Below are 26,496 nucleotides of genomic sequence, written 5' to 3' on the forward strand. Positions count from 1 at the left end.
TATGTCAGTAAGGAGGACTTTGCAGGGTCGACAGGGCTGTATCTGCTGTTGTCTTTTCTGATGCTTAGGTCAATGCCAGGTGATCCGTCCAGTTTCATTTCTTTGTTGAATCTTTATAACAATAATACAACTGAGTAGATGGCTTGGGCCATTTCAGAGGGCAGTTAGTGTCAACCCGTGGCTCTGGGTCTGGAGTCCCATGTAGGTCAGACCAGGTGAGGACAGCAACACATTAGTGAACCAGATGGTTGTTCCCTAAAAATTGTTACATCAGAACATTCTTAATTCCAGATTTCTTATTGGATTCACACCATCTGCTAAGGTTGGATTCAAACCTGGGTCTTGGAATTAACACCAGGCCATTGCCAAGCAATGGGAAGAAATGGAGCCATCTGGCATCACTAAATATAGGTTCATACCGTAACACATACAGAAAAAAACAACTTGGGGGATTCCCTGCTGTTCTATAACAGATCACCATCACTCAGAAACATTGAAGTTAGGAGCAGGATCAGGCTAGTCAGCCCTTCAAGCTTGCTGCACCATTCAATATGATCATGGCTGAACATCCTGTTCCCACTTTTTACCCACACCCTTTGTCTCTGTTACCCCAGAACTATATCCAACTCCTTCTTGAAACCTTTCAATGTTTTGTCCTCACTTATTCTGTGTAGCAGAAAATTCCACAGGCTCATCACTCTCTGGGTGAAGACATTTCTCCTCATCTAAGTCCTTACAGAGTCCATCATTTCTGTTAATCATCCGGAGTTTGCAGAAACAGTAAATCATGCAGAAACTGGCACATTTGCAAAAGTTGTTTGGGAAAGCAATTTTTGGTTGATTTCCCAAATCACCTTCCCTATCTGCTTCTTTGATTTCAAAAGGTTATCTAAATGCATAGCCTCTTTTCCTTCCATCCTGACACTGGTGGTTTCTGTGTTTGTCACATTGATTGCGGAGGGAACTAATTTGGAAAACCAAGAAACTCAATCCACTAAATAAAATAACTCACACAGGTGGAGATAAGGATAGAGGCCATTGTATTCACTATCCCATGAAACTTGCAACATCTAGCCCTTAACATAAAGTGCTCCATTAGGGACATGATAAAAATGTGAGCTCCTTTAAACTGTTATAAATGTATTAATAATGTGGAATATGTAGGGATGTCAGCTGTGTATCTTAGGGAGGATTTACTTTACCTTACCTGAGGGTATGTACAGAGGAAGATAGACAGGCTAATGTTTTCCAATATTAGATATGATTCTTATTTCTCAGCTTGCATTTTCTATGTACAGAGTGTAAGGACATCCCTAAGATTTGTGTTTGTGTGACGGGAGAAGAGGTGAGGGTTGATTGAGCTGAAGAATATGCAGCTATATTCAAGGAGATTCATACTCACAGGAAAACAGTGGATGTCTAACTTGATATGACAGAGGAGCTGGAGAAACATGTGAAGAGAGAATCCTATTGGGAAAGGATGAAGATGGACAAAAGGAGGAATTCATTAACTCTGGGTCAAGAGCTGGGACTCTGACACCTCACTACTTGGGGGATATTGTCACTTCAAGAACTTGGGCAGTAAGTCCCACGTCTGTGTCCCATCTGGAAAACTAGTGGATCAGGAAGCTAGTGGGGCAGGATCATAGGAAACAGAATTTACAGTAAAAAATCAAAATGTCATACAACAGATGTGATGTATTGAACAAACTTAGATTCCTGTTCAGTCTTCAATCACTTAGAAAGGGGATGCAGATTTTGAGTAATATGTAAATCCCAGAACTTCTTTCAAGTCACATTCCCAAGATAACTTAAAGTTGTATTAAAAAGAGTGACATCTCAGCTCAGACAATGCTTTAAAGGTGTGAAGTTAGAGTCTGTCTTTATCCCATCCTTGAGTCAGACTGGTTCTATTTCCAAAGTAGGAATTTATAAAATGTTACATGGATTGACTGCCGATAGATTGTCTGCTTTTTGAGGAAAATAGACTGTATCTGCAAATACAAATTCACCGCATAGACTTGTGTGTGCATGCGTGTGAGAGAGAGAGTGTGTGTGTGTGTGTGTGTGTATGATTGATAGAGTGTGAGTGTGAATTTATCGGAATATATGTCTGTGACAGTGTTGGTGCATGATGTGAGTGTGAGTGAGCATATGTGTGTCTGAGAGAGGATATGTGTGAGTGTTTGAGTATGATTGTGTGTAAGAGTGTGTGTGTCTGTGTGCTTGTGTTTGGGTGTGTGTGTGTGAGAATGTATAGTGTAGAGTAGTGGGAGTGCACCCATCCAGGCAAATGGGGAGTATTCCATTACACTCATGACTTGTGCCTTGTTAGTAGTGGACAGGTTTCGGGGTGTTACTCACTGCAGGATTCTTAGCCTCAGCTGGTTCTTGTAGCAACATTATTCATACAGTGAGTCCAGTTCAGTTTCTGTTTTCTGGTACCCTTTCCAAGATGTTGATGGTAGGGGATTTGGTGATGGTAACACCAATGAATGTAAAGGGGCAGTGGTTAGATTCTCTCTTGTTTGAGAAGGTCATTACCTGGAATTTATATGTCACAAATACTACTAGCCACTTCTCAGTCCAAGTCTGGATATTGATTAAATTAGATTAGATTCCCTACAGTGTGGAAACAGGCCCTTCGGCCTAACAAGTCCACACTGATCCTCCGAAGAGTAACCCAACCCCCCTCTCTCTGACTAAAGCACCTAGCAACTATGGACAATTTAGCATGGCCAATTCACCTGACCGGCACATCTTTGGAATGTGGGAGGAAACCAGACACAGGGAGAGTGTGCAAACTCCACACAGACAGTCGCCGAGGGCTGGAATTGAACCTGGGACCCTGGTGCTGTGAGGCAGCAGTGCTAACCACTGAGCCACCGTGCCGCCCGATATTGTCCAGCTATTTACCCACATGGGCATTGGCTGTGTCACTATTGTGAATGGTGCTGGACATTGTACAATCATCTGTGAACATCCCCACTTCTGACCTTATGATGGAAGAAAGGTCATTGATGAAGCAGCTGAAAATGGTTGGGCCTAGAACATTCCCCTACAGAGGTGTCCTGGAGCTGAGATGACTGACCTCCAACAACCATCACCATCTTCCTATGTGCCAGGCATATAACCAGCAGAGAGCTTCTTCACGATACTTATTGATTCCAGTTTTCCTAAGGCTTTTTGATGCCACACTTGGTCGAATATGACCTATTGATGATTTGCATCATGAATTGAGCAGGCTGGGACTGATGATTCCTTGTAACAGGTTTGAAACCCGCAGTTAGTCACGAACACAGTCCCACCATCCAGGATTGAGTCGTTTCCTTCCCTCTCCAAATGTCATTGCACTGAAAAGTCTTTGGTGCAATTCAATTCCGAGGCATGCTGCTTCTGTTTTACAATTCATCACAGAGAATGCCCAAGGACTTGTTATAATTTATCATTGCAATCCACTGCGCAGCATTCTGTGCTATTTCATTCCCAGCTTCAGCACTTCATGTTCCTTTTCTTGGTCACCCTTACATTTCGAAGCTCCCAATTAAAGGTGAGACAGGTTTTGTTTTGTCAGTTGAACCTGTTACTGGGAAGGTGTTGCAGAGGGAGTGCTGCTCCTCTGCAGACTGATCACTACTCAATGGCTTTGTGAAATTTTCTCATTCTCACAGATACATTCTGCTAGATGACTGAGGCTGCAGCTTGTCATCAAAACCAGAGTGAAAAGAATATTAACCAGCATTCTGCAATATTCAAAATAACAAGCGTCCTTGAAATATTAATGATGAGCTTGATTTACATGAAATATTTTGAGTGGCAGGGCCCCCAATAACCAGAAACCTTGCCTGATTGCTCTCCCCTTCCTGTGGGACACCCCAAACCAGATCTCACACTGCAGTGTCACCATCGCTTGGTCTCAGTTCACCCTGACTCACGGTTCACTGTCAGCTTCACACTTCCTATCTGAACTTTCATAGTGCACTGTTTCATTGTAAGGTATTCAATTGTGTTTGAACCTGCTCCATTGCACATTTCGATGCTGAGGATGTTTAGCTTCACTGTGGCCCATGTTGATTCATGGCAATTTCAGCAGTTTCACCTTTCGGTTTTGAAGAATTTACTTTCATTCTGACAACATTCTGGGGAATCTAAACTGGAGGGTGAAAACATTTCTGGCTGTAACAGATTGCTCCTTTTTTGAGGTATTGGAGGTCATTTCCTTGAATTCCAGAAACAGCAATTACTGTTATAGAACATAGAACAGTACAGCACAGAACAGGCCCTTCAGCCCACGATGTTGTGCCGACCATTGATCCTCATGTATGCACCCTCAAATTTCTGTGACATTATGCATGTCCAGCAGGTCTCTTAAATGTCCCCAATGACCCTGCCTCCAAAACTGCTGCTGGCAACACATTCCATGCTTTCACAACTCTCTGTGTAAAGAACCTGCCTCTGACATCCTCTCTATACTTTCCTCCAACCAGCTTAAAACTATGACCCCACGTGTTAGCCATTTCTGCCCTGGGAAATAGTCTCTGGCTATCGACTCTATCTATGCCTCTCATTATCTTGTATATCTCAAATTAGGTCTCCTCTTCTCCTCCTTTTCTCCAATGATAAAAGTCCGAGCTCAGTCAACCTCACTTCATAAGTTAAGCCCTCCAGTCCAGGCAGCATCCTGGTAAACCTCCTCTGAACCCTCTCCAAAGCATCCACATCTTTCCTAAAATAGGGCGATCAGAACTGGACACAGTATTCCAAGTGCAGTCTAACCAAAGTTTTATAGAGCTGCAACAAGATCTCACGACTCTTAAACTCAATCCCCCTGTTAATGAAAGCCAAAACACCATATGCTTTCTTAACAACCCTGTCCACTTGGGTGGCAATTTTAAGGGATCTATGTACCTGCACACCAAGATCCCTCTGTTCCTCCACACTACCAAAAATCCTATCCTTAATCCTGTACTCAGCTTTCAAATTCGACCTTCCAAAATATATCACCTCGCATTTATCCAGGTTGAACTCCATCTGCCACCTCTCAGCCCATCTCTGCATCCTGTCAATGTTCCACTGCAGCCTACAACAGCCCTCTATACTGTCAAAGACACGTCCAACCTTTGTGTCGTCTGCAAACTTGCTGACCCATCCTTCAATCCCCTCATCCAAGTCATTAATAAAAATTACAAACAGTAGAGGCCCAAGGACAGAGCCCTGTGGAACGCCACTCACCACTATTTTCCTTCTACTACCACGCTGTCTTCTGTTGGCTAGCCAGTTCTGTATCCAGACAGCTAAGTTCCCCTGTATCCCATTCCTCCTGACCTTCTGAATGAGCTTACCATGGGGAACGTTATCAAATGCCTTGCTGAAGTCCATATACACCACATCCACAGCTCAACCCTCATCAACTTTTCTAGTCTCATCCTCAAAGAACTCGATAAGATTTGTGAGGCAAGACCTGCCCCTCACAAAGCCGTATTGACTGCATTTAATCAAGCCATGCTCTTCCAGATGGTCATAAATCCTATCCCTCAGAATCCTTTCTAACACCTTGCAGACGACAGACGTGAGACTTACTGGTCTATAGTTGTCGGGGATTTCCCTATTTCCTTTCTTGAGGAGAAGAATTACATTTGCCTCTCTCCAGTCCTCAGGTACGACTCCAGTGGAGAGCGAGGATGCAAAGATCTTCGCAAGTGGCGAAGCAATTGCATTTCTCATTTCCCAAAGTAGCCGAGGACAAATCCGGTCTGGGCCTGGCGACTTGTCAATCTTAATGTTTGACAAAATTTTCAGCACATCAGCTTCCTCTATCTCTATCCATTCCAGCATGCACACCTGCTCTTCAAAGGTTTCATTCACTACAAAGTTTGTTTCTTTCGTAAAGACAGAAGCAAAAACTCATTTAGGGCTTCCCCTACCTCCTCAGACTCCACACACAAATTCCCTATGCTATCCCTGATCGGCCCTACTCTCTCTTTGACCATTCTCTTATTCCTCACATAAGTTTAAAATGCCTTTGTGTTCTCCCTAATCCGTTCTGCCAAACCTTTCTCTTGCCCCTCCTGGCTCTCCTCAGACCATTTTTAAGCTCCTTCCTTGCCTGCCTGTAATCCTCTCGAGCTGAGCTTGACCCTAGCTTCCTCCACCTTATGTAAGCTACCTTCTTCCTTTTGACGAGATGCTCCACTGCTCTCGTCATCCAAGGTTCCTTTATCTTACCACTTCTTGCCTGTCTCAGAGGGACATATTTATTCATCACTCGCACCAACTGTTCCTTAAACAGTCTCCACATGTCTATAGTGCCTTTACCATGGAGCAATTGCTCCCAGTCCATGCTTCCTAACTCATGTCTAATCGCATCATAGTTTCCTCTTCCCCAATTAAATTTCCTCCCATTTTGCCTAATCCTCTCCTTCTCCATAGCTAAGTAGAATGTGAGGCAGTTGTGGTCACTATCACCAAAATACTCTCTCACCACAAGATCTGATACCTGCCCCGACTCGTTTCCGAGCACCAAGTCTAGAATGGCCTCTCCCCTGGTCGGCCTGTCAACGTACTGAGTTAGGAAACCCTCCTGAACACACCTTACAAAAACAGCTCCATTCAAATCTTCTGCTCGAAGGAGGTTCCAATCAATATTGGGAAAGTTAAAGTCACCCATTACAACAACCCTACTACGTCCACACTTTTCCAAAATCTGCCGACCTATGCTTTCTTCCATCTCCCTGCTGCTATTGGGGGGCCTGTAGTAAACCCCTAACGAGGTGACTGCTCCCTTGCTGTTCCTAATTTCCACCCATACTGACTCGGTAGGCAGATCTTCCTCGACAATGGAAGCTTCTGTAGCTGTGATGCCCTCTCTGATTAGTAGTGCTACACCCCCTCCTCTTTCCGCCCCCCCTATTCTTTTTAAATGTTCTAAACCCTGGAACATCCAGCAACCATTCCTGCTCCTGAGAAACCCACGTCTCTGTTATGGCCACAACATCATAGCACCAGGTACTGATCCATACTCTCAGTTCATCACTTTTATTCCTGATACTCCTTGCATTAAAGCAAACACACTTTTACTGATCCCTTGGTTCCTTCCCAGGAAAATCCTTCCCACTGGCTGGTCTACCTCTTGCTATTGCTATTGTTATATATGTTGTTGCATTGTTTTGGAACTTCATAGAAAATAAAGGTCAAAACAACAGCACTTTTAAAAGGGAGAGGACAGACAATAGGCAGCACATGGTCGGTCTGTGCAGGAGAGAAAGAGAAAGAAACCCACACTGCTAACTGACACAGCAGTGAACCTGCACAGTTACTGTATTTGCTGTTGAATTCATGTATCACTGGACATCGGAGTGCATCTGAGAAAATTAACAAAGTGAAATTCACAATTGATCTTGGAGGAACCTTTTTGGGAGAAATCACAGCACAGAAACAGATAAGTGAATAGCTTTAGGCGTGCCTTACTGTAAGTCTGCAGTGGTGAGTAGATTCCCTACAGTATGGAAACAGGCTCTTCGGCCCAACCAGTCCACACCCACCCTCCAAAGAGTAACCCACCCAGAACCATTTCCCTCCGACTAATGCACCTAACACTATGGGCAATTTAGCATGGCCAATTTACCTAACCTGCACATCTTTGGACTGTGGGAGGAAATCCACGCAGACACGGGGAGAATGTGCAAACTCCACACAGTAGAGTGGGTTCCGTCTCGATTATATGTTTCATTGAGATATGTTCTTGATTAAACATACAAATATAAGCCATAAGTATTGAGTTAGCCTGGAGCAGTGTTTTGTCGAGGAGTAATTTGGTGCTATTTTCTGGGTCTGCAAATTGGAAGAGGCAAAAATGGCCCTGAATGGAGTGATATGCTCTTCTCGTCGGATCTGGGAGTTTAGGGAGAGTTTACGGGTTACTGAGGATTATATCTGCAATAAATGCCGTTGGTTGCAAATCCTATCAGATTGAATGGATCAGTTGGAGAGGCAGTTAGAGGCAATGAGGAATTTACAAGAGCAAGGGGATATGATGGTTGGCAGTTATAGGAAGGGGGGAAAGTCTCAGATACAGTCACATAAATGGGTTAACTCCAGGAAAGGTAAAAGAGGTAGGCAGGTAGTGCAGGAATCTTCTGTGGCTATCCCCATTTCAAATAAGTATGGTGTTTTGGAAAATATAGGGGGTGATGGATTTTCAGGGGAATGTAGCACCAACAGCCAAGTTTCTGGTATTGATTCTGTTCGCCGAGCTGGAAGTTTTTGTTGCAAATGTTTTGTCTAGGTGACATCCTCAGTGCTTGGGAGCCTCCTGTGAAGCGCTTCTGTGGTGTTTCCTCCAGCATTTATAGTGGCCTGTCCCTGCCGCTTCCGGTTGTCAGTTTCAGCTGTCCGCTGTAGTGGCCGGTATATTGGGTCCAGGTTGATGTGTTTGTTGATGGAGTTTGTGGATGAGTGCCATGCTTCTAGGAATTCCCTGGCTGTTCTTTGTTTGGCTTGCCTATAATGGTAGTGTTGTCCCAGTCAAATTCATGTTGCTTATCGTCTGCGTGTGTGGCTACTAGGGATAGCTGGTCATGTCGTTTCGTGGCTAGTTAGTGTTCGTGGATGCGGATCGTTAGCTGTCTTCCTGTTTGTCCTATATAGTGTTTTGTGCAGTCCTTGCATGGGATTTTGTACACTACATTAATTTTGCACATGTTGGGTATCGGGTCCTTCGTTCTGGTGAGTTGTTGTCTGAGTGACCCGATACCCAACATGAGCAAAACTAATGTAGTGTACAAAATCCCATGCAAGGACTGCACAAAACACTATATAGGACAAACAGGAAGACAGCTAACGATCTGCATCCACGAACATCAACTAGCCACGAAACGACACGACCAGCTATCCCTAGTAGCCACACACGCAGACGACAAGCAACATGAATTTGACTGGGACAACACTACCATTATAGGGCAAGCCAAACAAAGAACAGCCAGGGAATTCCTAGAAGCATGGCACTCATCCACAAATTCCATCAACAAACACATCGACCTGGATCCAATATACCGGCCACGACAGCGGACAGCTGAAACTGACAACCGGAAGTGGCAGGGACAGGCCACTATAAATGCCGGAGGAAACACCACAGAAGTGCTTCACAGGAGGCTCCCAAGCACTGAGGATGTCACCTAGACAGGGGACGAAACGTTTGCAACAAAAACTTCCAGCTCGGCGAACAGAACCACAGCAACGAGCACCCGAGCTACAAATCTTCTCACAAACTTTCTGGTATTGAGACTGGCTCTAATGTAATGAGACGTATGTCAGGTTCCAAGAGATCAATTGTGTTAGGGGATTCTCTCATTCGAGGTACAGACAGATGTTTCTGTGGCCAGCAGCGAAAAATCAGAATGGTGTGTTACCTCCATGGTGCCAGGATCAAGGATGTCTCAGAGAGGGTGCAGAATGTTCTCAAGGGGGAAGGGGGTCAGCAGGACATGATTGTACACGTTGGAACCAACTACATGGGAAGGGAAAAGGATGAGATTCTGAAGGGAGAATATAGAGAGTTAGGCAGTAATTTAAAAAGGAGCTCCTCGAGATGAGTAATATCTGAATTACTCCCGGTTCTATGAACTAGTGAGGGCAGGAATAGGAGGATAGAGCAGATGAATGCATGGCTGAGGAGCTGGTGTGTGGGAGAAGGATTCATATGTTTGAATCATTGGAATCTCTTCTGGGGTAGAAATGACCTGTACAAGGAGGACAGATTGCACCTGAATTAGACGGGGACTAATATACTGTCAGGGAAAGTTGCTAGAGCTGCTCAGGAGCATTTAAACTAGTAAGGTGGGGGGTGGGGGGTGGGACCCACGGAGATAGTGAGGAAAGAGATCAATCTGAGACTGGTACAGTTGAGAACAGAAGTGAGTCAAACAGTCAGGGCAGGCAGGGACAAGGTAGGACTAATAAATTAAACTGCATTTATTTCAATGCAAGGGGCCTAACAGGGAAGGCAGATGAACTCAGGACATGGTTAGGAACGTGGGACTGGGATATCATAGCAATTATGGAAACATGGTTCAGGGATGGGCAGGACTGGCAGCTTAATGTTCCAGGATACAAATGCTACAGGAAGGATAGAAAGGGAGGCAAGAGAGAAGGGGGAGTGCCTTTTTTGATAAGGGATAGCATTACAGCTGTACTGAGGGAAGATATTCCCGGAAATACATCCAGTGAAGTTATTTGGGTGTAACTGAGAAATAAGAAAGAGATGATCACCTTATTGGGATTGTATTATAGACCCCTCACAGGTAAAGGGACGGCTGGAAAATGGGAAGCCTTCAAAAATGAGATAACGAGAATCCAGAGACAGTATATTCCTGTCAGGGTGAAAAGGAAGGCTGGTAGGTATAGGGAATGCTGGATGACTAAAGGAATGGAGGTTTTGGTTAAGAAAAAGAAGAAAGCATATGTCAGGTATAGACAGGATAAATCGAGTGAATCCTTAGAAGAGTATAAAGACAGTAGGAGTATACTTAAGAGGGATATCAGGAGGGCAAAAAGGGGACATGAGATAGTTTTGACAAATAGAGTTAAGGAGAATCCAAAGGACTTTTACAAATACAATAAGGACAAAAGGGTAACTAAGGAGAGAATAGAACCCCTGAAAGATCAGCAAGGTGGCCTTTAAGTGGAGTGGCAGGAGATGGGGGTGATACTAAACAAGTATTTTGCATCAGTGTTTACTGTAGAAAAGGACATGGAAGATATAAAATGTAGGGAAATAGATGGTGACTTCTTGAAAAATGTCCAGATTAAGAGGAGGAAGTGCTGGATGTCTTGAAATGCATAAAAGTGGATAATTCCCCAGGACCTGATCAGATGTACCCTAGAACTCTGTCAGAAGCTAGGGAAGTGATTGCTGGGCCTCTTGCTGAGATATTTGTATCATCGATAGTCACAGGTGAGGTGCTGAAAGACTGGAGGTTGGCAAACGTGGTGCCACTGTTTAAGAAGGGCGGTAAGGACAAGCCAGGGAACTATAGACCAGTGGGCCTGATGTCAGTGGTGGGCAAGTTGTTGGAAGGAATCCTGAGGGACAGGATGAACACGTATTTGAAAAGGCAAGGACTGATTAGGGATAAACCCTTTATCAGGTATGCCTTATTCCTGAAGGACCAGCTAATGCCCGAAATGTCGATTCTCCTGCTCCTCGGATACTGCCTGACCTGCTGTGCTTTTCAAGCACCACACTCTCAACTCTGATCTCCAGCATCTGCACTCCTCACTTTCTCCTGGTTAGGGATAGTCAACATGGCTTTGTGCTTGGGAAGTCATGTTTCACAAACTTGATTGAGTTTTTTGGAGAAGAAACAAGGATGATTGATGAGGGCAGAGCAGTAGACAGGCTCTATGTGGACTTCAGTAAGGCGTTCAACAAGGTTCCCCATGGGAGACTGGTTAACAAGGCTAGATTTCATGGAATACAGGGAGAACTAGCCATTTGGATATAGAACTGGCTCAAAGGTAGAAGACAGAGAGTGGTGGTGGAGGGTTGTTTTTCAGACTGGAGGCCTCTGAGTGCCACAAAGATCAGTCCTGGGTCCAATACTTTTCATCACTTATATAAATTATTTGGATGTGAGCATAAGAGGTACAGTTAGTAAGTTTGCAGATGACACCAAAATTGGAGGTGTAGTGGACAGTGAAGAGGGTTACCTCAGATTACAACAGGATCTGGACCAGATGGGCCAATGGGCTGAGGAGTGGCAGATGGAGTTTAATTCAGATAAATGCGAGGTGCTGCATTTTGGGAAAGCAAATCTTAGCAGGATTTATACACTTAATGGTAAGGTCCTAGGAAGTGTTACTGAACAAAGAGACTTTGGAGTGCAGGTTCATAGTTCCTTGAAAGTGGAGTTGCAGGTAGATAGGATAGTGAAGGGGGTGTTTGGTATGCTTTCCTTTATTGGTCAGATATTGAGTACAGTAATTGGGAGGTCATGTTGCAGCTATACAGGATGTTAGTTTGGCCACTTTTGGAATACTGCGTGTAATTCTGATCTCCTTCCTATTGAAAGGATGTTGTGAAACTTGAAAGGGTTCAGAAAGGATTTACAAGGATGAGGATTTGAGCTACAGGGAGATGCGAATAGGTTGAGGCTGTTTTCCCTGGACCATCGGAGGCTGAGGGGTGACCTTATAGAAGTTTATAAAATCACGAGGGACATGGATAGGATAAATAGACAAGGTGTTTTCCATGGGGTGGGGGAATCCAGAACTAGAGGGCATAGGTTTAGGGTTAGAGAGGAAAGATATAAAAGAGACTTAAGGGGCAACGTTTTCACACAGAGGGTGGTACGTGTATGGAATGAGCTGCCAGAGGATGTGGTGGAGGCTGGTACAATTGCAACATTTAAAAGGCATCTGGATGGGTATAGGAACATGAATAGGAAGGGTTTGGAGGGATATGGGCCGAGTGCTGGCAAGTGGAACCAGATTGGGTTGGGATATCTGGCTGGCATGGACGAGTTGGACCGAAGGGTCTGTTTCCGCACTGTACATCTCTATGACTCTATAACAAAATAAATCAAAGACCTGCAGATGTTGGAAATCTGAAACAAAACCAGAAATTGCTGGAGAAACTCAGCAAGTCTAGCAGCATCTGTGGAGAGAAAGCAGAGTTAATGTTTCAGGTCCGGTGATGCTTCTCTATTCTGTCCTTGGCCTGAGTCTTGTCATGCTTCATCAATCAGCAGCATTCCTTAGTTCAGGCATCAAAAGTAACCTCCTCTTCCTTTACTGAGCAGCTTCGGTGAGGCACCAATTCCCTGGATGCCTTCAGTTCTTACACAGGAGCCACAAAAAACGTACTTCTTGGTGCTTCTGTTTGAAAGACAAACCGTACATTGACGTTCATTTCCAACGACATGTGAGCTCAGGTGTAAAGATCTCTCGCTGCAGTTCTTCCAAGTCTTGGTGAGGTCTCACCCTGGGGTTTGTGTATAATTTGGATCTCCTTGTCTCAGGAAGAATGTACTTAGGGAGTGCAGTATCACCAAACTGACTCCTGGGATGGCAGGTTTGTCTTATGAGGAACAGTTTCTTTGATTCAGTCATGGGACATGGGTGTCACTGGCTGGGCCAATATTTACTGCCCATCCCTAATTGCCCTTATAGATGGAACAATGTATGCATTCTCTAGCGTTTCAAAGAATGAGAGTGATTTGATTGAAATGCATAAAATTCTTACAGGGTCAGAGTTGCCATGACTTGGAGATGCCGGTGTTGGACTGGGGTGGACAAAGTTCAAAATCACACAACACCAGGTTATAGTCTAACAGGTTTATTTGGAAGCACTAGCTTTCAGAGCACTGCTCCTTCGTCAGGTGGTTGTCAGATGATTTTTAATTCTCAAGTTAGCTCAGCTTTTTAAACAGTAGATGTGAAGTCTGTCTGTGTCCCCATGCTATGTCAGACTGACAAACCCTCTGTTAGTTGATCTAGACAGGATGTTTCCTCCCAGCTGGTGAGTCTAGAACCCGGGGAATAATTTTAGGATAAGGGGCAGGTCATTTAAGACTAAGGTGAGGTGGAATTTCTTCACTCAGAGATTGGTGAATCTTTGGAAATCTCTGAAGTCAAAAAATGTCACTCCCTGAGGTTAACAGTCAACAACAGCAGAGAGATGGTCAGGAGTCTTTGTTATTGGATGATGATGTCACAAAACTAATCTGCTGGATAAAAGCAAATGTCAAATGTCATGAGATTTCTGAATTTAACTTTCCCAGGTTAAGGAGTAATGCCTGTATTCACACTGACCATGACTCAGGTCATAGAGGAAGTCAATGATACGCAGAGCAACTGAAGGGAATGGGTTCCCCGTCAGTGGGGTTCCTGAGATGTTGTTCTCTCCCAATGTCCACTGCAGTGAGAATAAGAAACCTGATTCTCTTCCCTGTGACTGTCCGGTGTGTTCTGAGCTGAATCTTTGGGAGGTGTACTGACTGGCATCTGGTGTGATACATTGAAGTGAGCAATATGTCAGCAAACACAGCAGCTGGCTCAATGACTGCAATTGCTCTGTTCTTACCGGGGGTTACTTAGTACTGAGCTGGCAGAGTGGGTGTTGTCAGTGATAGAACCAATCTGGTTCCAGCAAGCAGCTGAGTTCCTTTCCTGGTCAGTGAGGTGAACATTGACCCTATCATGTTTGTTGAAGGAGACTTGTTGACCCACTCGTTGGGTCACTTTCATGTTATTAACTAGTCATAGAGTCTACATAGCGTCTGCCCAAACCACCAGAATGTGCAGGAAAAGCTGTTCAATTCCTCCCCTGAATGACAGACAAGTATCAATAATGTCCATGGTAAGAAAATAGCTTTTAGCTTTTGTTCAAATTGACCAGCTGTTGATGTTAGAGAATAACAAGTTGTGAATAAATTCCAAATAGTAGTAATCTCTGTTTGAGGCTAATGAATGTTCATAAATGCTACTGCTGGAATTTTACCTGGAATGCACGGAGATTCACGGTTCAGATACCCTGCACATTCTCCCCCAGGTTTCCAGTGTGCGCGGAGATTCACGGTGCAAATACTCTGTAGCTTCTCACTAAGGTGCCTTCAACATCATCTTCAGATCCATGACCTCAACTAACCAGAAGGACAAGGGCAGCAGGTACATGGGAACACCCCCATCACCCCCAGCATCAGCATGGCCAGGAACTGCTGGGTGCAGAAGGCCAGGAGCAGGGGTCCCCTGGTTATTAGCGGGACAGAGGCAGCAGTGGAGTCAGGGTCTCCTGGTCATTGTGCAAGTTTGGGTTCAGCACAGGACTCAGCATCAGCAGCCCAGTGGTTATGTGGGCCTAGTGATGAAGAGATGGCACCTGACAGTGGTGACTCCGATGTTAGTGGGTCCAGAGCAGACAGTGGAGGGTGAGGCAGCACAGGTATTGTTGGTCAACAGCTCAGGATGGAGCTGACAGGACAAAGATGGACTTGTTCACCTTTTCCTTTAAATTCTTAAATATTCAAATGGCGCTGGATTGCTGTGACAGTTAAAGCTTTTCACCGTGTTGTTCATTCTAGAGTACTGTGACTATAACTCATCATTCATTCATTCAAGTTCCCCTCCAAGCCAGTCACCATCTTGAATTGTAAATGTATCACTGCTTCATCAGTGTCACTGGGTCAAAATCCTGAAATTCCCTTCCAAATGGCACATGGACAGCAGTGGTTCAAGAAGGCAGCTCAGCCCCACCTTCTCAAGCAGCAGCTGGGGATGGGCAATAGATGCTGATTTGGCCAGTGATACCCACACCTCATGAAGGAATAAACTAAAATGGTGCAGCAGCAGCAACGACAAACAAATCCTTTAAATGGAGAAAAAGAATCATCCCTTAGGGAATGAGAAAATGAGCAAATTAATATTATTTTATAAGTTTTTCTGTCTCACAAATCTTGAAAAATAATCTCCTCTTTAAGGCAATAAAATGAACCATTTTTGATTTATATATTTTTAAAATGGTAGAAAATACCATCTTGTGTTTCAGACATTTTCCTGCCTGGATTTTTTTTTTCTTTGAACGAGGATCTGATGTACAACTGCATCCCTCTAATTAAGGGTCCAATTCGAGATCTAAAATAAATTAGGAGAAGGATTATTTTCCAGCCTGTTCCATCATAGCTGAGCTGATTGTGGTCTCAACCCCACTTTCCTATCAATCCTCAATAATGTTTGACTTCATCATTACTCAAGTGTCTGCCTTAAAAATAATTCAATGACCCTGCCTGCATCATATAGGAATAGATTCATACAGCACGGAAACAGACGCTTCGGTCCAACTCCTTCCATGCTGACCAGGTATCTTAACTAAGTCTAGTCCCATTTGCCAGAATTCAGTCCCTTATCCCTCTAAACCTAATCAATTCATGTCCCCATCCAGATGCCTTTTAAATTGAATTGAATTGAATTTATTGTCATGGGTACTGAGGCTCAGTGAAAAGCTTTGTCTTGCGAGCAATACACATAATACAGCAATACATAGTTAAATAGCATAAATAAGTAAGTAATAGGTAAACAGTGGCAAAAACAAAAACACAGGTACAGGCAAATGTTAAGAGTTTATCAGTCCATTCAGTATTCTAACAACATTAGGGTAGAAACTGTTTTGAAACCGGCTGGTGCGTGTGTCCAGGCTTCTGTACCTTCTCCCCGATGGTAGAGGTTACAGAAATACAGGGTGGGTTGGATCTTTGCGAATGCTGGTGGCCTTTCCTTGACCTAGTAGGCCTAGTAGGTGGATTCTATAGATGTAAGGTTGGCATTTGTGATTGTCTGGGCCGAGTTCGCCACTCTCTGTAACCATCTCCAATCTTCAACACTACAATTCCCATACCAGTAGTGATAAATCCAGACAGAATGCTCTTGATGGCGCACCTATAAAAGTTGGCAAGGGTATTTGCTGTCTTGCCAAATTTCCTCAGCTGCCCGAGGAAGAAGAGACGTTGTTGGGCCTTTGTAACCAGTGCGTACACATGAAGAGTGCAAGAAAGCTTGTTGTGGATGACCACTCCCAAGAGCTTGACACTCTCCACTTGTTCCACCTCTGTGCTATAAATGTATAGGGAGGCATGAGTAACATCCCACTGATTGTAACTGTATCAGTCTCCACCACTTCCTCTAGCAGTTTGTTCACACCCTCTGTGTGAAAACGTTGCCCTTTATGTCCCTTTTAAATCTTTCGCCTCTCACCTTAAACCTATACCTTCTAGTTTCTGGACTCTCCTGCTCCAGGAAAAAGACCTTATCTATTTATCCTAACCATGCCCCACATGATTTTATAAACCACTGTGAGGTCATCCCTCAGCTTCCAATGTTCCAGGGAGAAAACATCCGAACCTATCCAGCCTCTCCCTACAAGTCAAACTCTCTAGTTCTGGCAACATCCTGTAAATCTTTTCTGCACCCTCTGAATTTTAACAATATTCTTCCTGTAAAAGGGTGTCAAGAATTGCATGTAGTATTCCAAAAGTGGCCTCACCAATGTCCTGAACAGCCACAACATTATGTCCCAACTCCGGTACCAATTTTCTGACAAATCAAGGCGTGCCAAATGCTGTCTTCACCAACCTGTCTATGTGGAACTCAATTTTCAAGAAACTATACACCTGCACCCATAGATGCAGCCACACTCCCCAGGGCCCTACCATTAACTGTACATGCCCTGCCCTGATTTACCTTACCAAAATGCAACACCTCACATTTATATAAATTAAACTCCATCAGCCCATTGGTCCATCTGATCAAGGTTCCGTTGTACTCTAAGATAACCTTCTACACCATCTCTCACTTTTAAGGAAGAATTCCTAAAACCCAAAGCCCTCTGAGAGAAAAGAAAATTCTCCTAATTTCCATCTTAAAGGTGTGAAGCTTATTGTTAAACTATGACCCTTCATGATAGCCTCCATAAGAGGGAAAAAAACATCCTTTCAGCATTGATCCTGTCCAGTCCTCTCAGGATCAGTCAGGCCAGGAGACATGGGTCCAGTCTGTCCAATTTTATTATCAGATCATACCCCATCCCAGATATCAATCTAGTGAGCCTCCTCTGAACAACTTTTAACACATTTATATCCTTTCTTAGATAAGGAGAATGAAACTGTACATGGTTCTCCAGATGTGAAGTAATCTATTTCTCATCAGGATTAATGGTGACTGCATGTCCTTAACCTCAAGCGAATCATAATCCATCAGCATCTGTAAATGAACTGGCAACAAACTGACATGGGATGTGGTAGAGACAACAGTGTGCAGCTGGAGAATGGAAGTAGTTTTAATTACTTTTCCCCTCGTGAGCAAGCCAGGCATTCATGTGATACCTGGTTAGAAGACAGTAATCATTGAATCATAATACTCAGATGGGAACTCCATCTTAATTTAAATACATCCTTTCGGTCGTTATTTCAAATATAATACCTTGATATTTATCTTTTTATTAGAATTAAGCAAATTTAAGGCAATTTTTGAAGCAGATGATGTTGGCAGTAGAGATACAGAGACACACAGAACTGAAGTAATTTAGCACCATCTCTGGTGACAGGATGTATTACAAACCATTTTCTCATACATAGGACTCGATAATAGATTTCTGTACAGATGCAAGACATGTGTGTACACTGCTGGATTAATCTATATAATATATAGACATATATGTACATTGTTGGATTCATTTATACAATATATAGACATGTATGTACATTGCTGCATTAATTTAGACAATATATAAATATGTATGTACATTGCTGCATTAATTTATACAATATATAGACATGTATGTACATTGCTGCATTAATTTAGACAATATGTAGATGTACACATACTTCTGTTATATTTTGCAACATGTCCCAAAAGAGGAAATCTTATAACTGTTGACTGTCAGCGCAGTGAGCTAGTGGGGTTGAACTTTTTCCTGTGACCTCTGCCTGTGTGAAAGAGCAATGAGATGATAATTCCACCCAAGGAACAATACAAATCATGGGTGAAAGGGCCTGTTCCAGTGCTGTATTGTTCTATTTTCTGAATGGGAAAAAGCTGGGGACGGACCACCCCTGCTGTAGAGGTCATTTCCCACAGGCGTTAGAGTTATACTGTGTTAGAATCCTTGTCATATTCATGGACAAGTCCTATGCTAACTATATTAACAAACATTGATTTGCAAGTTTAACTCCTGCATTAAAATACAGACAAGGAATTACACCTGAATGTAGTAAAAATGAATTTAAAATGCAGCATAATTGTACAGCATAGTGTTTGATGTAAAGCACCCTCAGCCACTCGGAGCCTTCCCTACCGGGAATGAGAAGTCACAAATCACACTCCATCTCACTGTTCACAGTTTCTTAGGCCAAAGAAAGACAGAGTTTTGGAAATTACCTTCTGCATAGTTTATTCCAATTCCTTTCAGTCTGTGAAACACTTTTATTTTGGCTGTGACAATCAGAATTGGAGGCCGAGAGTGCAATAAATTAATTGCTCTTTTAATTTCTGTTAAATGCACCGCTCCTGTGGTCACAAGAGCAGCTGGTGGCCAACTTTACTTGACTACTCTTAATTAGCTGTGTTCCTTTATGCAGCCATTCACTGCAAATGGACAATGTACAATAATTTAGGAATAATTCCGACATGCTTTGCCCTGTTTAATTATAGAGTCAAGCACTTTGTTGAAGTGATATTATCCACAGTAGCTTTTGTCACTGAGAGGTTATTTATGGGATTACACTGGAGTTAGAAACTTTATTCATGTTCAGACATTACAGGAACTGTAACAAAAATAGAAATTGCTGGAAAACCTCGGCGAGTTTGGCGGCATCTATGGAGAGAAATCAGAGTTAAGGTTTCAGGCTGAGTGGCACTTCCTCAGATTTGAGGAACTGTTTTTTCTCCATCAAACAGAGAAGAGGAAGTGGAGGCTTAACTGAGCTGTTCAAAACTTTAAGGAGTTTGAATCGAACAAATAGTGAGAAGTTATTTTCTTTGGCGTGTGAGTAGGTAAATCAGACCATTTAGATTTATTAGATTCTTATTAAATAAGAAAGCATTATTTCTCCTTTTGTTTTCATTTAATTAATAGAGTTGTAGAGATGTATAACACAGAAACTGACCCTTCAGTCCAACTCATCCTAACCTAATCTAGTCCAATTTGCCAGCACCCGGCCCATATCCCTCCAAACCCTTCCTATTCATGTACCCATCCAGATGCCTTTTAAATGCTGTAATTGTGCCAGTCTCCACCACTTCCTCTGGCAGCTCATTCCATACAAACGCCACCCTTTGTGTGAAAAGTTGCCCCTTATGTCCCTTTTATATCTTTCCATCTCACCCTAAACCTATGCTGGACTCCCCGACCACAGGGAAAAGACTTTGTCTATTTACCCTATCCATGCCCCTCATGATTTGATAAACCTCTATAAGGTCACCCCCTCAGCCTCCGAGGCTCCAGGGAAAACAGCCCCAGCCTGTTCAGCCTCTCCCTATAGCTCAAATCCTCCAACCCTGGCAACATCCTTGTAAATCTTTCCTGAACCATTTCAAGTTTCACAACATCTTTCCAAAAAGAAGGAGGCCAAACTGCATGCAATATTCCAACAGTGGCCTTACCAATGTCTTGCACAATAGCAACATGATCTCCCAAATCCTGTTCTCAATACTCTGACCAATAAAGGAAAGCATACCAACCACCTTCTTCACTATCCTATCTACCTACGATTCTACTTTCAAGGAACTATGAACTTGCACTCCAAGGTCTCTTTGTTCAGCAACACTCCCTAGGACCTTACCATTAAGTGTATAAGTCCTGCTCTGATTTGCTTTCCCAAAATGCAGCACCTCGCATTTATCTGAATTAAACTCCATCTGCCACTTCTCAGCCCATTGGCCCATCTGATCAAAATGAGGAGACCGGTCTTCACATTGTTAAGTTCCAGAATAAAGTAGCTGAGTGTGCCCCAGGTACAATGGGACGTTGATGAGCCACAGGACTACAACAAGAAACGTGTGATGTGTGAGTGAAATGGACAGCTCTTTAAGATAATAACAACACAGGGAAGATGAGCAGAGTAGCTTCCTCATGTATTGTCATATACGGTGTGACTGAGAGTGAAACACATAGAGGCCAGGATGAAAATGTAGACCATGCAGCAAATGTAGTGGACAACATGCCTTCAATCAAACCAGAAAGACAGAGCTGATTGGCAGAGAGCCAATAGGGAGGGAGCTGATTGGCAGGGGGCCGATAGGGAGGGAGACAATAGGGAGGGAGACGATAGACAGGGAGCCAGTTGGAACAGCCTACTGCCGAGTGTACTGGAGGGAAAAGCTTGGGACAATTTCAGAACCGTTTTTTTGGCTCTCTATATTTTTATCTCATCTGTTTAAGTGATGAGGCAATCAGAATAGACACGGCAATCTTCCTCACTGCTTTGAAAACTATCATTGCAGACCAAAGTACCATTGTGCTAAGGGTTGAGATGGAGAGGAATTTGTTAAGTGAGTACAAGAAAATTTTCTGATCCAGTATGTGGATGTACCTACCAGAGAAGGTGCAAAACTTGACCTATTCTTGGGAAATAAGGCAGAGCAAGTGACTGAGGTGTCAGTGGGGGAGCACTTTTGGGCCAACGACCATAATTCTATTAATTTTAAAATAGTGATGGAAAAGGATAGACCAGATCTAAAAGTTGAAGCTCTAAATTGGAAAAAGGCCAATTTTGACGGTATTAGGCAAGAACTTTCAAAAGCTGATTGGGGGCAGATGTTCACAGGTAAAGGGACGGCTGGAAAATGGGAAACCTTCAGAAATGAGATAACGAGAATCCAGAGACAATATATTCCTGTTCGGGTGAAAGGGAAGGCTGGTAGGTATAGGGAATGCTGGATGACTAAAGAAATTGAGGGTTTGGTTAAGAAAAAGAAGGAAGCATATGTCAGGTATAGACAGGATAGATCGAGTGAATACTTAGAAGAGTATAAAAGCAGTAGGAGTATACTTAAGAGGAAAATCAGAAGGGCAAAAAGAGGACATGAGATAGTTTTGGCAAATAGTGTTAAGGAGAATCCAAAGGGCTTTTACAAATACATTAAGGACAAAAGGGTAACTAGGAAGAAAATAGGGCCCCTCAAAGATCAGCAAGGCGGCCTTTGTGTGGAGCCGCAGGAGATGGGGGAGAGAAATTTTGCATCTGTGTTTACAGTGGAGAAGGACATGGAAGATATAGAATGTGGGAAATAGATGGTGACATCGTGAAAAATGTCCATATTACAGAGGAGGAAGTGCTGATTGTCTTGAAACGTATAAAGGTGGATAAATCCCCAGGACCTGATCAAGTGTACCCTAGAACTCTGTGGGAAGCTCGGGAACTGATTACTAGGCCCCTTGCTGAGATATTTGTATCATCAATAGACACAGGAGAGGTGCCAAAATCTGGAGGTTGGCTAACATGGTGCCACTATTTAAGAAGGGTGGTAAGGACAAACCATGGAACTATAGACCGGTGAGCCTGATGTCTGTGGTGGGCAGGTTGTTGGAGGGAATCCTGAGGGACAGGATTTACACGTATTTGGAAAGGCAAGGACTGACTATTGAGATTCAACATGGCTTTGTGCATGGGAAATCATGTCTCACAAATTTGATTAATTTTTTTGAAAAAGTAACAAAGAAGTTTGATGAGGCCAGAGCGCTGGATATGACCTATATGGACTTAACTAAGGTGTTCAATAAGGTTCCCCGTGGGAGACTAGTTAGCAAGATTAGATCTCATGGGATACAGGGAGTACTAGCCATTTGGATACAGAACTGGCTCAAAGGTAGAGGACAGAGGGTGGTCCACTACTTTTCATCATTTATATAAATTATTTGGATGTGAGCATAAGGGGTATGGTGAGTAAGTTTGCAGGTGACAACAAAATTGGAGGTGTATTGGACAGCAAAGGTTACCTCAGATTACAATGGAATCTTGATCAGATGGGCCAATGGGCTGAGAAGTGGCAGATGGAGTTTAGTTCAGATAAATGCGAGGTGCTGCATTTTGGGAAAGCAAATCTTAGCAGGACTTATACATTTCATGGTAAGGTCCTGGGGCGTGTTGCTGAACAAAGAGATCTTGGAGTGCAGGTTCATAGCTCCTTGAAAGTGGTGTCGCAGGTAGATAGGATAGTGAAGAAGGTGTTTGGTATGCTTTCCTTTATTGGTCAGAGTATTGATTACAGGAGTTGGGAGGTCATGTTGCGGCTGTACAGGACATTGATTAGGCCACGTTTGGAATATTGGATGCAATTCTGGTCTCCTTCCTATCGGAAAGATGTTGTAAAACTTGAAAGGGTTCAATAAAGATTTACAAGGATGTTGCCAGGGTTGGAGGATTTGAGCTACAGGGAGAGGCTGAACAGGCTGGGGCTGTTTTCCCTGGAGCGTCGGAGGCTGAGGGGTGACCTTATAGAGGTTTACAAAATTATGAGGGGCATGGATAGGATAAATAGACAAAGTCTTTTCCCTGGGGTCGGGGAGTCCAGAACTAGAGAGCATAGGTTTAGGTTGAGAGGGGAAAGATACAAAAGGGACTCAAGGGTTAACTCTTTCATGCAGAGGGTGGTACATGTATGGACTGAACAGTCAGAGGAGGTGGTGGAGGCTGGTATGTTTACAACATTTAAAAGGCATTTGGATGCATATGTGAACGGGAAGGGCTCATTCCTGATGAAGGGCTTTTGCCCGAAACGTCGATTTTGCCTGTCCTCGGATGCTGCCTGAATTGCTGTGCTCTTCCAGCACCACTGATCCAGAATCTGGTTTCCAGCATCTGCAGTCATTGTTTTTACCTCGTTGATTTTGAGGGATATGGGCCAAGTGCTGGCAAGTGGGACTAGATTAGGTTGGGATACCTGGTTCAGCTTGGACAAGTTTGACTGAAGGGTCTGTTTCCATTGCTGTACATCTCTATGACTCTATGACTCAAAGAGAATCTTGTCTTTCTACATCAGTTGCTTCTGGATGGACAGGAACAACTAAAAAGAAAATGTAAAGGAGAGGGGCAAACACTTTATTTCAACTGTATATCTCAGTATCATGGCCATCTTCGGAATGTTCCACACTTGAGCCATACACTGGAAACATCAGCAGGTTTTAGTCTGTCTTTAATCTTTAGTTTGGCATTTCATGCTATACGGAGAGAGTACTGCATTGTTGGCGATGGCATCTTTGAGGTGAAATGTTGGTCTGAGGTGGTGTGTACCCTCTCAGGTGACTATCGGAAATCTCATGGCATCGTTTAAAGAAGAACAGGGAAGCTCTATGTTGTGTCCTGGCTGTTACCTTTCAACTAACATCATTGAGGCCAATAATTTTATAATTGCTGGTTGTGAAACCTTGCTGTGCTCAATTTGGTTTCTCTGTGGGACAGCAGTGCAGCTTTGCAATGGTTGTAAACCATAACATGTTCACCTCCAGTTGTGAAAGGCACTATACATGTCCCATCACAGGGTAAAATAAAGAGTAAAGCTTCCTCTACACTGTCCCCAAATCAAACACTCCCAGGACAGGGTCAGCATGGGGTTTGATAAAGAGCAATGTTCTCTGTGCCGATATGGTACATTATTATTTTAGCTGTAAGCTTGTTTGCCAGTGTGACATTTTAATTTTCATGTGCAGTTTTCCCAACGGCCCCTTGTATAAGGTTATTAATCTCTTGCAATTATAACTAAATTATAAGCAGTTTGCAGAGTATGAAGATCTGATTCTCCAAACTACTTTCATCATTAACTGCAGTCTGTAATTTCTTGCTATTAATCTGGTCTGGAATAAGTGGGAAGAGAAAAACCAAAGGCCTTTCTCTTGTGAACTGAGAGTGGCACTGCCAGAGACCTGTGACCAGCTCCACATTTACTGTTGTCATGAGTTGGAGGAGCCAGTGTTGCACTGGGGTGTACAATATTAAAAATCACAGAACACCGGGCTATAGTCCAACAGGTTTATTTGGAAGCACGAGCTTTTGGAGCGCTGCTCCTTCACCAGGTGGTTGTCACAGCCAGGAGTAATGTTCCGAAAGCTAGTGCTTCCAAATAAACCTGTTGGACAATAACCTGGTGTTGTGTGATTTTAAACATTTACTGTAATCTCATAAACATTGTTACAAATATTAATGTCCCTGTCCCTAAAATGTTCATTTTTCTTTTTCAGCCTGTGACCTGATGACTCAAGGAATTCTCGCCCTAGTCTCCTCCACTGGCTGTCCCTCAGCCACTGCTCTCCAGTCGCTGACAGATACCATGCACATTCCTCACCTGTTTGTACAACGCAGCAATTCTGGCTCCCCTCGCACCGCCTGCCAGCTCATCAGTAACCCCGAGCTACAGGAGTACACTCTGCCCGCCAGACCTCCTGTCCGAATCGGCGATGTCATGCTGCGACTGGTCAACGAACTTCGGTGGCAAAAGTTCATTGTTTTCTACGACAGTAACTACGGTGAGTGAGTGTGTGTAGGGGTGGCGGCTAACCTCATATCAGGTGCACGTTAACGCTTTGAACAATCAAACCACTCACTTTGGATGGATATCTGGATAATCCCTTAAAGTCAAACCCAATCCAGGGCTCAGATTTAGTGTTAAAAGCTTACTTTGCACATAGTCAGGCTCACTCTACAGCTCATGAAAAAAAATAGGAGAATCTTTTAAAAGTTTAATCGCTTCAATATTGGATCTGTACTTTGAACATTCTGTGTTTTATGTTAAACACTTACATGAATAATATAAATTCACTTCCTCGCATACACTTGTGTTTAAAATATTCATCAGAAACTTTTACAAGGTCTGATCAAACTGTAACACAAATTTAGAAAATATTTCTTTGTTCATTTCGAATGATTCTGCTGCACTGACAAAAACTAATCAGAAATCAGAAATCATCCTGTAGGAATATTTAACATTTCACCTTAATTGTTCTGTACCTCCCCAAGTGTTCCTTCAGTAAATGTGCTCCATATGAGAGTGTGGAGGGTCAGGGTGAGAAGGAGCTGACATCTTGACTGATGTTGCTTTGAGTTGGTGCCATGAAGGATCCATTCAACCCTCCCCTCAAAGATCTTTGGCAGACTCTGCCATCACCAATCCTTTCTGTTTGCTGTCTCTGCAAATCTGATTTTAAAATCTGCCAATTCAAATTTGAAATCAGGCCCATGCTCCAAATTGATTGGTCGAACAGTAGGAGATCTGAAGAGTCAGCCATAGAGTCATAGAGATGTCCAGCATGGAATCAGACCCTTCGGTCCAACTCATCCATGCCGACCAGATATCCTAATCCAATCAGATCTTGTTTGCCATATTTGGCCCAATTGTACAATAAATGAATCAAAAACCTCTGTTCAAATGTTCGGGAAGGAATATAATTCAGACAGAGAGTTTCAGTTCATTCTTTGAAAAATACAGAACTTTGTGTCATGGAGTTCAATTCCAGGGTACGACCACACAGCCCAGCTCTCTGGGAGAGTAATTTGACTTTTTAACCATCTGTTTGAATTAGTTTCTGCTCTCTGCTCTTGCTGTGTTAGCTTCTGTATTAAGAGCATGAAGTCCTAAAGTTAAAGGAAGGGAAATGATATGTGGGGGAGGGACATGAGGGGGACAGTGCATAACATGAACCCTGATTTGGATTCAGTAACATTTTCCTCAATCAAAATCATTTGCATTATTGTGAGCTGCTCCTTTTAACCCATGTGGCTTCATCATTGTACCTTACCATCGCTGACTAGCGGCAGCCTGTCCAACAAGATTGGTGGCCCCTGGTGGAGGGCTCACTCCGACTGGGAGCAGAGCTGCAAAGTCCTTTACACTTCCCATTCTGAGGAACCCAAGGATTCGGTTTGTTCACAATCCCGGTCAATTACACGGAGAGTCATGGAGTAAGCAGTAAATTGTTAGAGAATGTTGACCCAGGTCTTTGTTGCTGAGTCTAAATGC

At 43.3% G+C, this 26,496-nt stretch overlaps 1 protein-coding gene across 3 annotated transcripts in view; it reads left to right on the forward strand.

Annotated features, from left to right (window-relative positions):
- The window catches only part of LOC122541732 (glutamate receptor ionotropic, delta-1-like), an 849,209-nt gene that overhangs the window by 310,597 nt on the left and 512,116 nt on the right, over nt 1-26,496 (forward strand). For all 3 annotated transcript variants that reach the window (XM_087982611.1, XM_087982612.1, XM_087982613.1), the window contains exon 3: nt 24,722-25,006. In XM_087982611.1, the coding sequence (XP_087838737.1) occupies nt 24,722-25,006 (285 nt within the window). The remainder of the gene's footprint in view (nt 1-24,721; nt 25,007-26,496) is intronic.

Source organism: Chiloscyllium plagiosum, unplaced genomic scaffold, assembly GCF_037043375.1.
Source record: "Chiloscyllium plagiosum isolate Xiang-an unplaced genomic scaffold, Cpla_swu_hap1 HiC_scaffold_43, whole genome shotgun sequence".
NCBI classification, from domain to species: Eukaryota; Metazoa; Chordata; class Chondrichthyes; order Orectolobiformes; family Hemiscylliidae; genus Chiloscyllium; species Chiloscyllium plagiosum.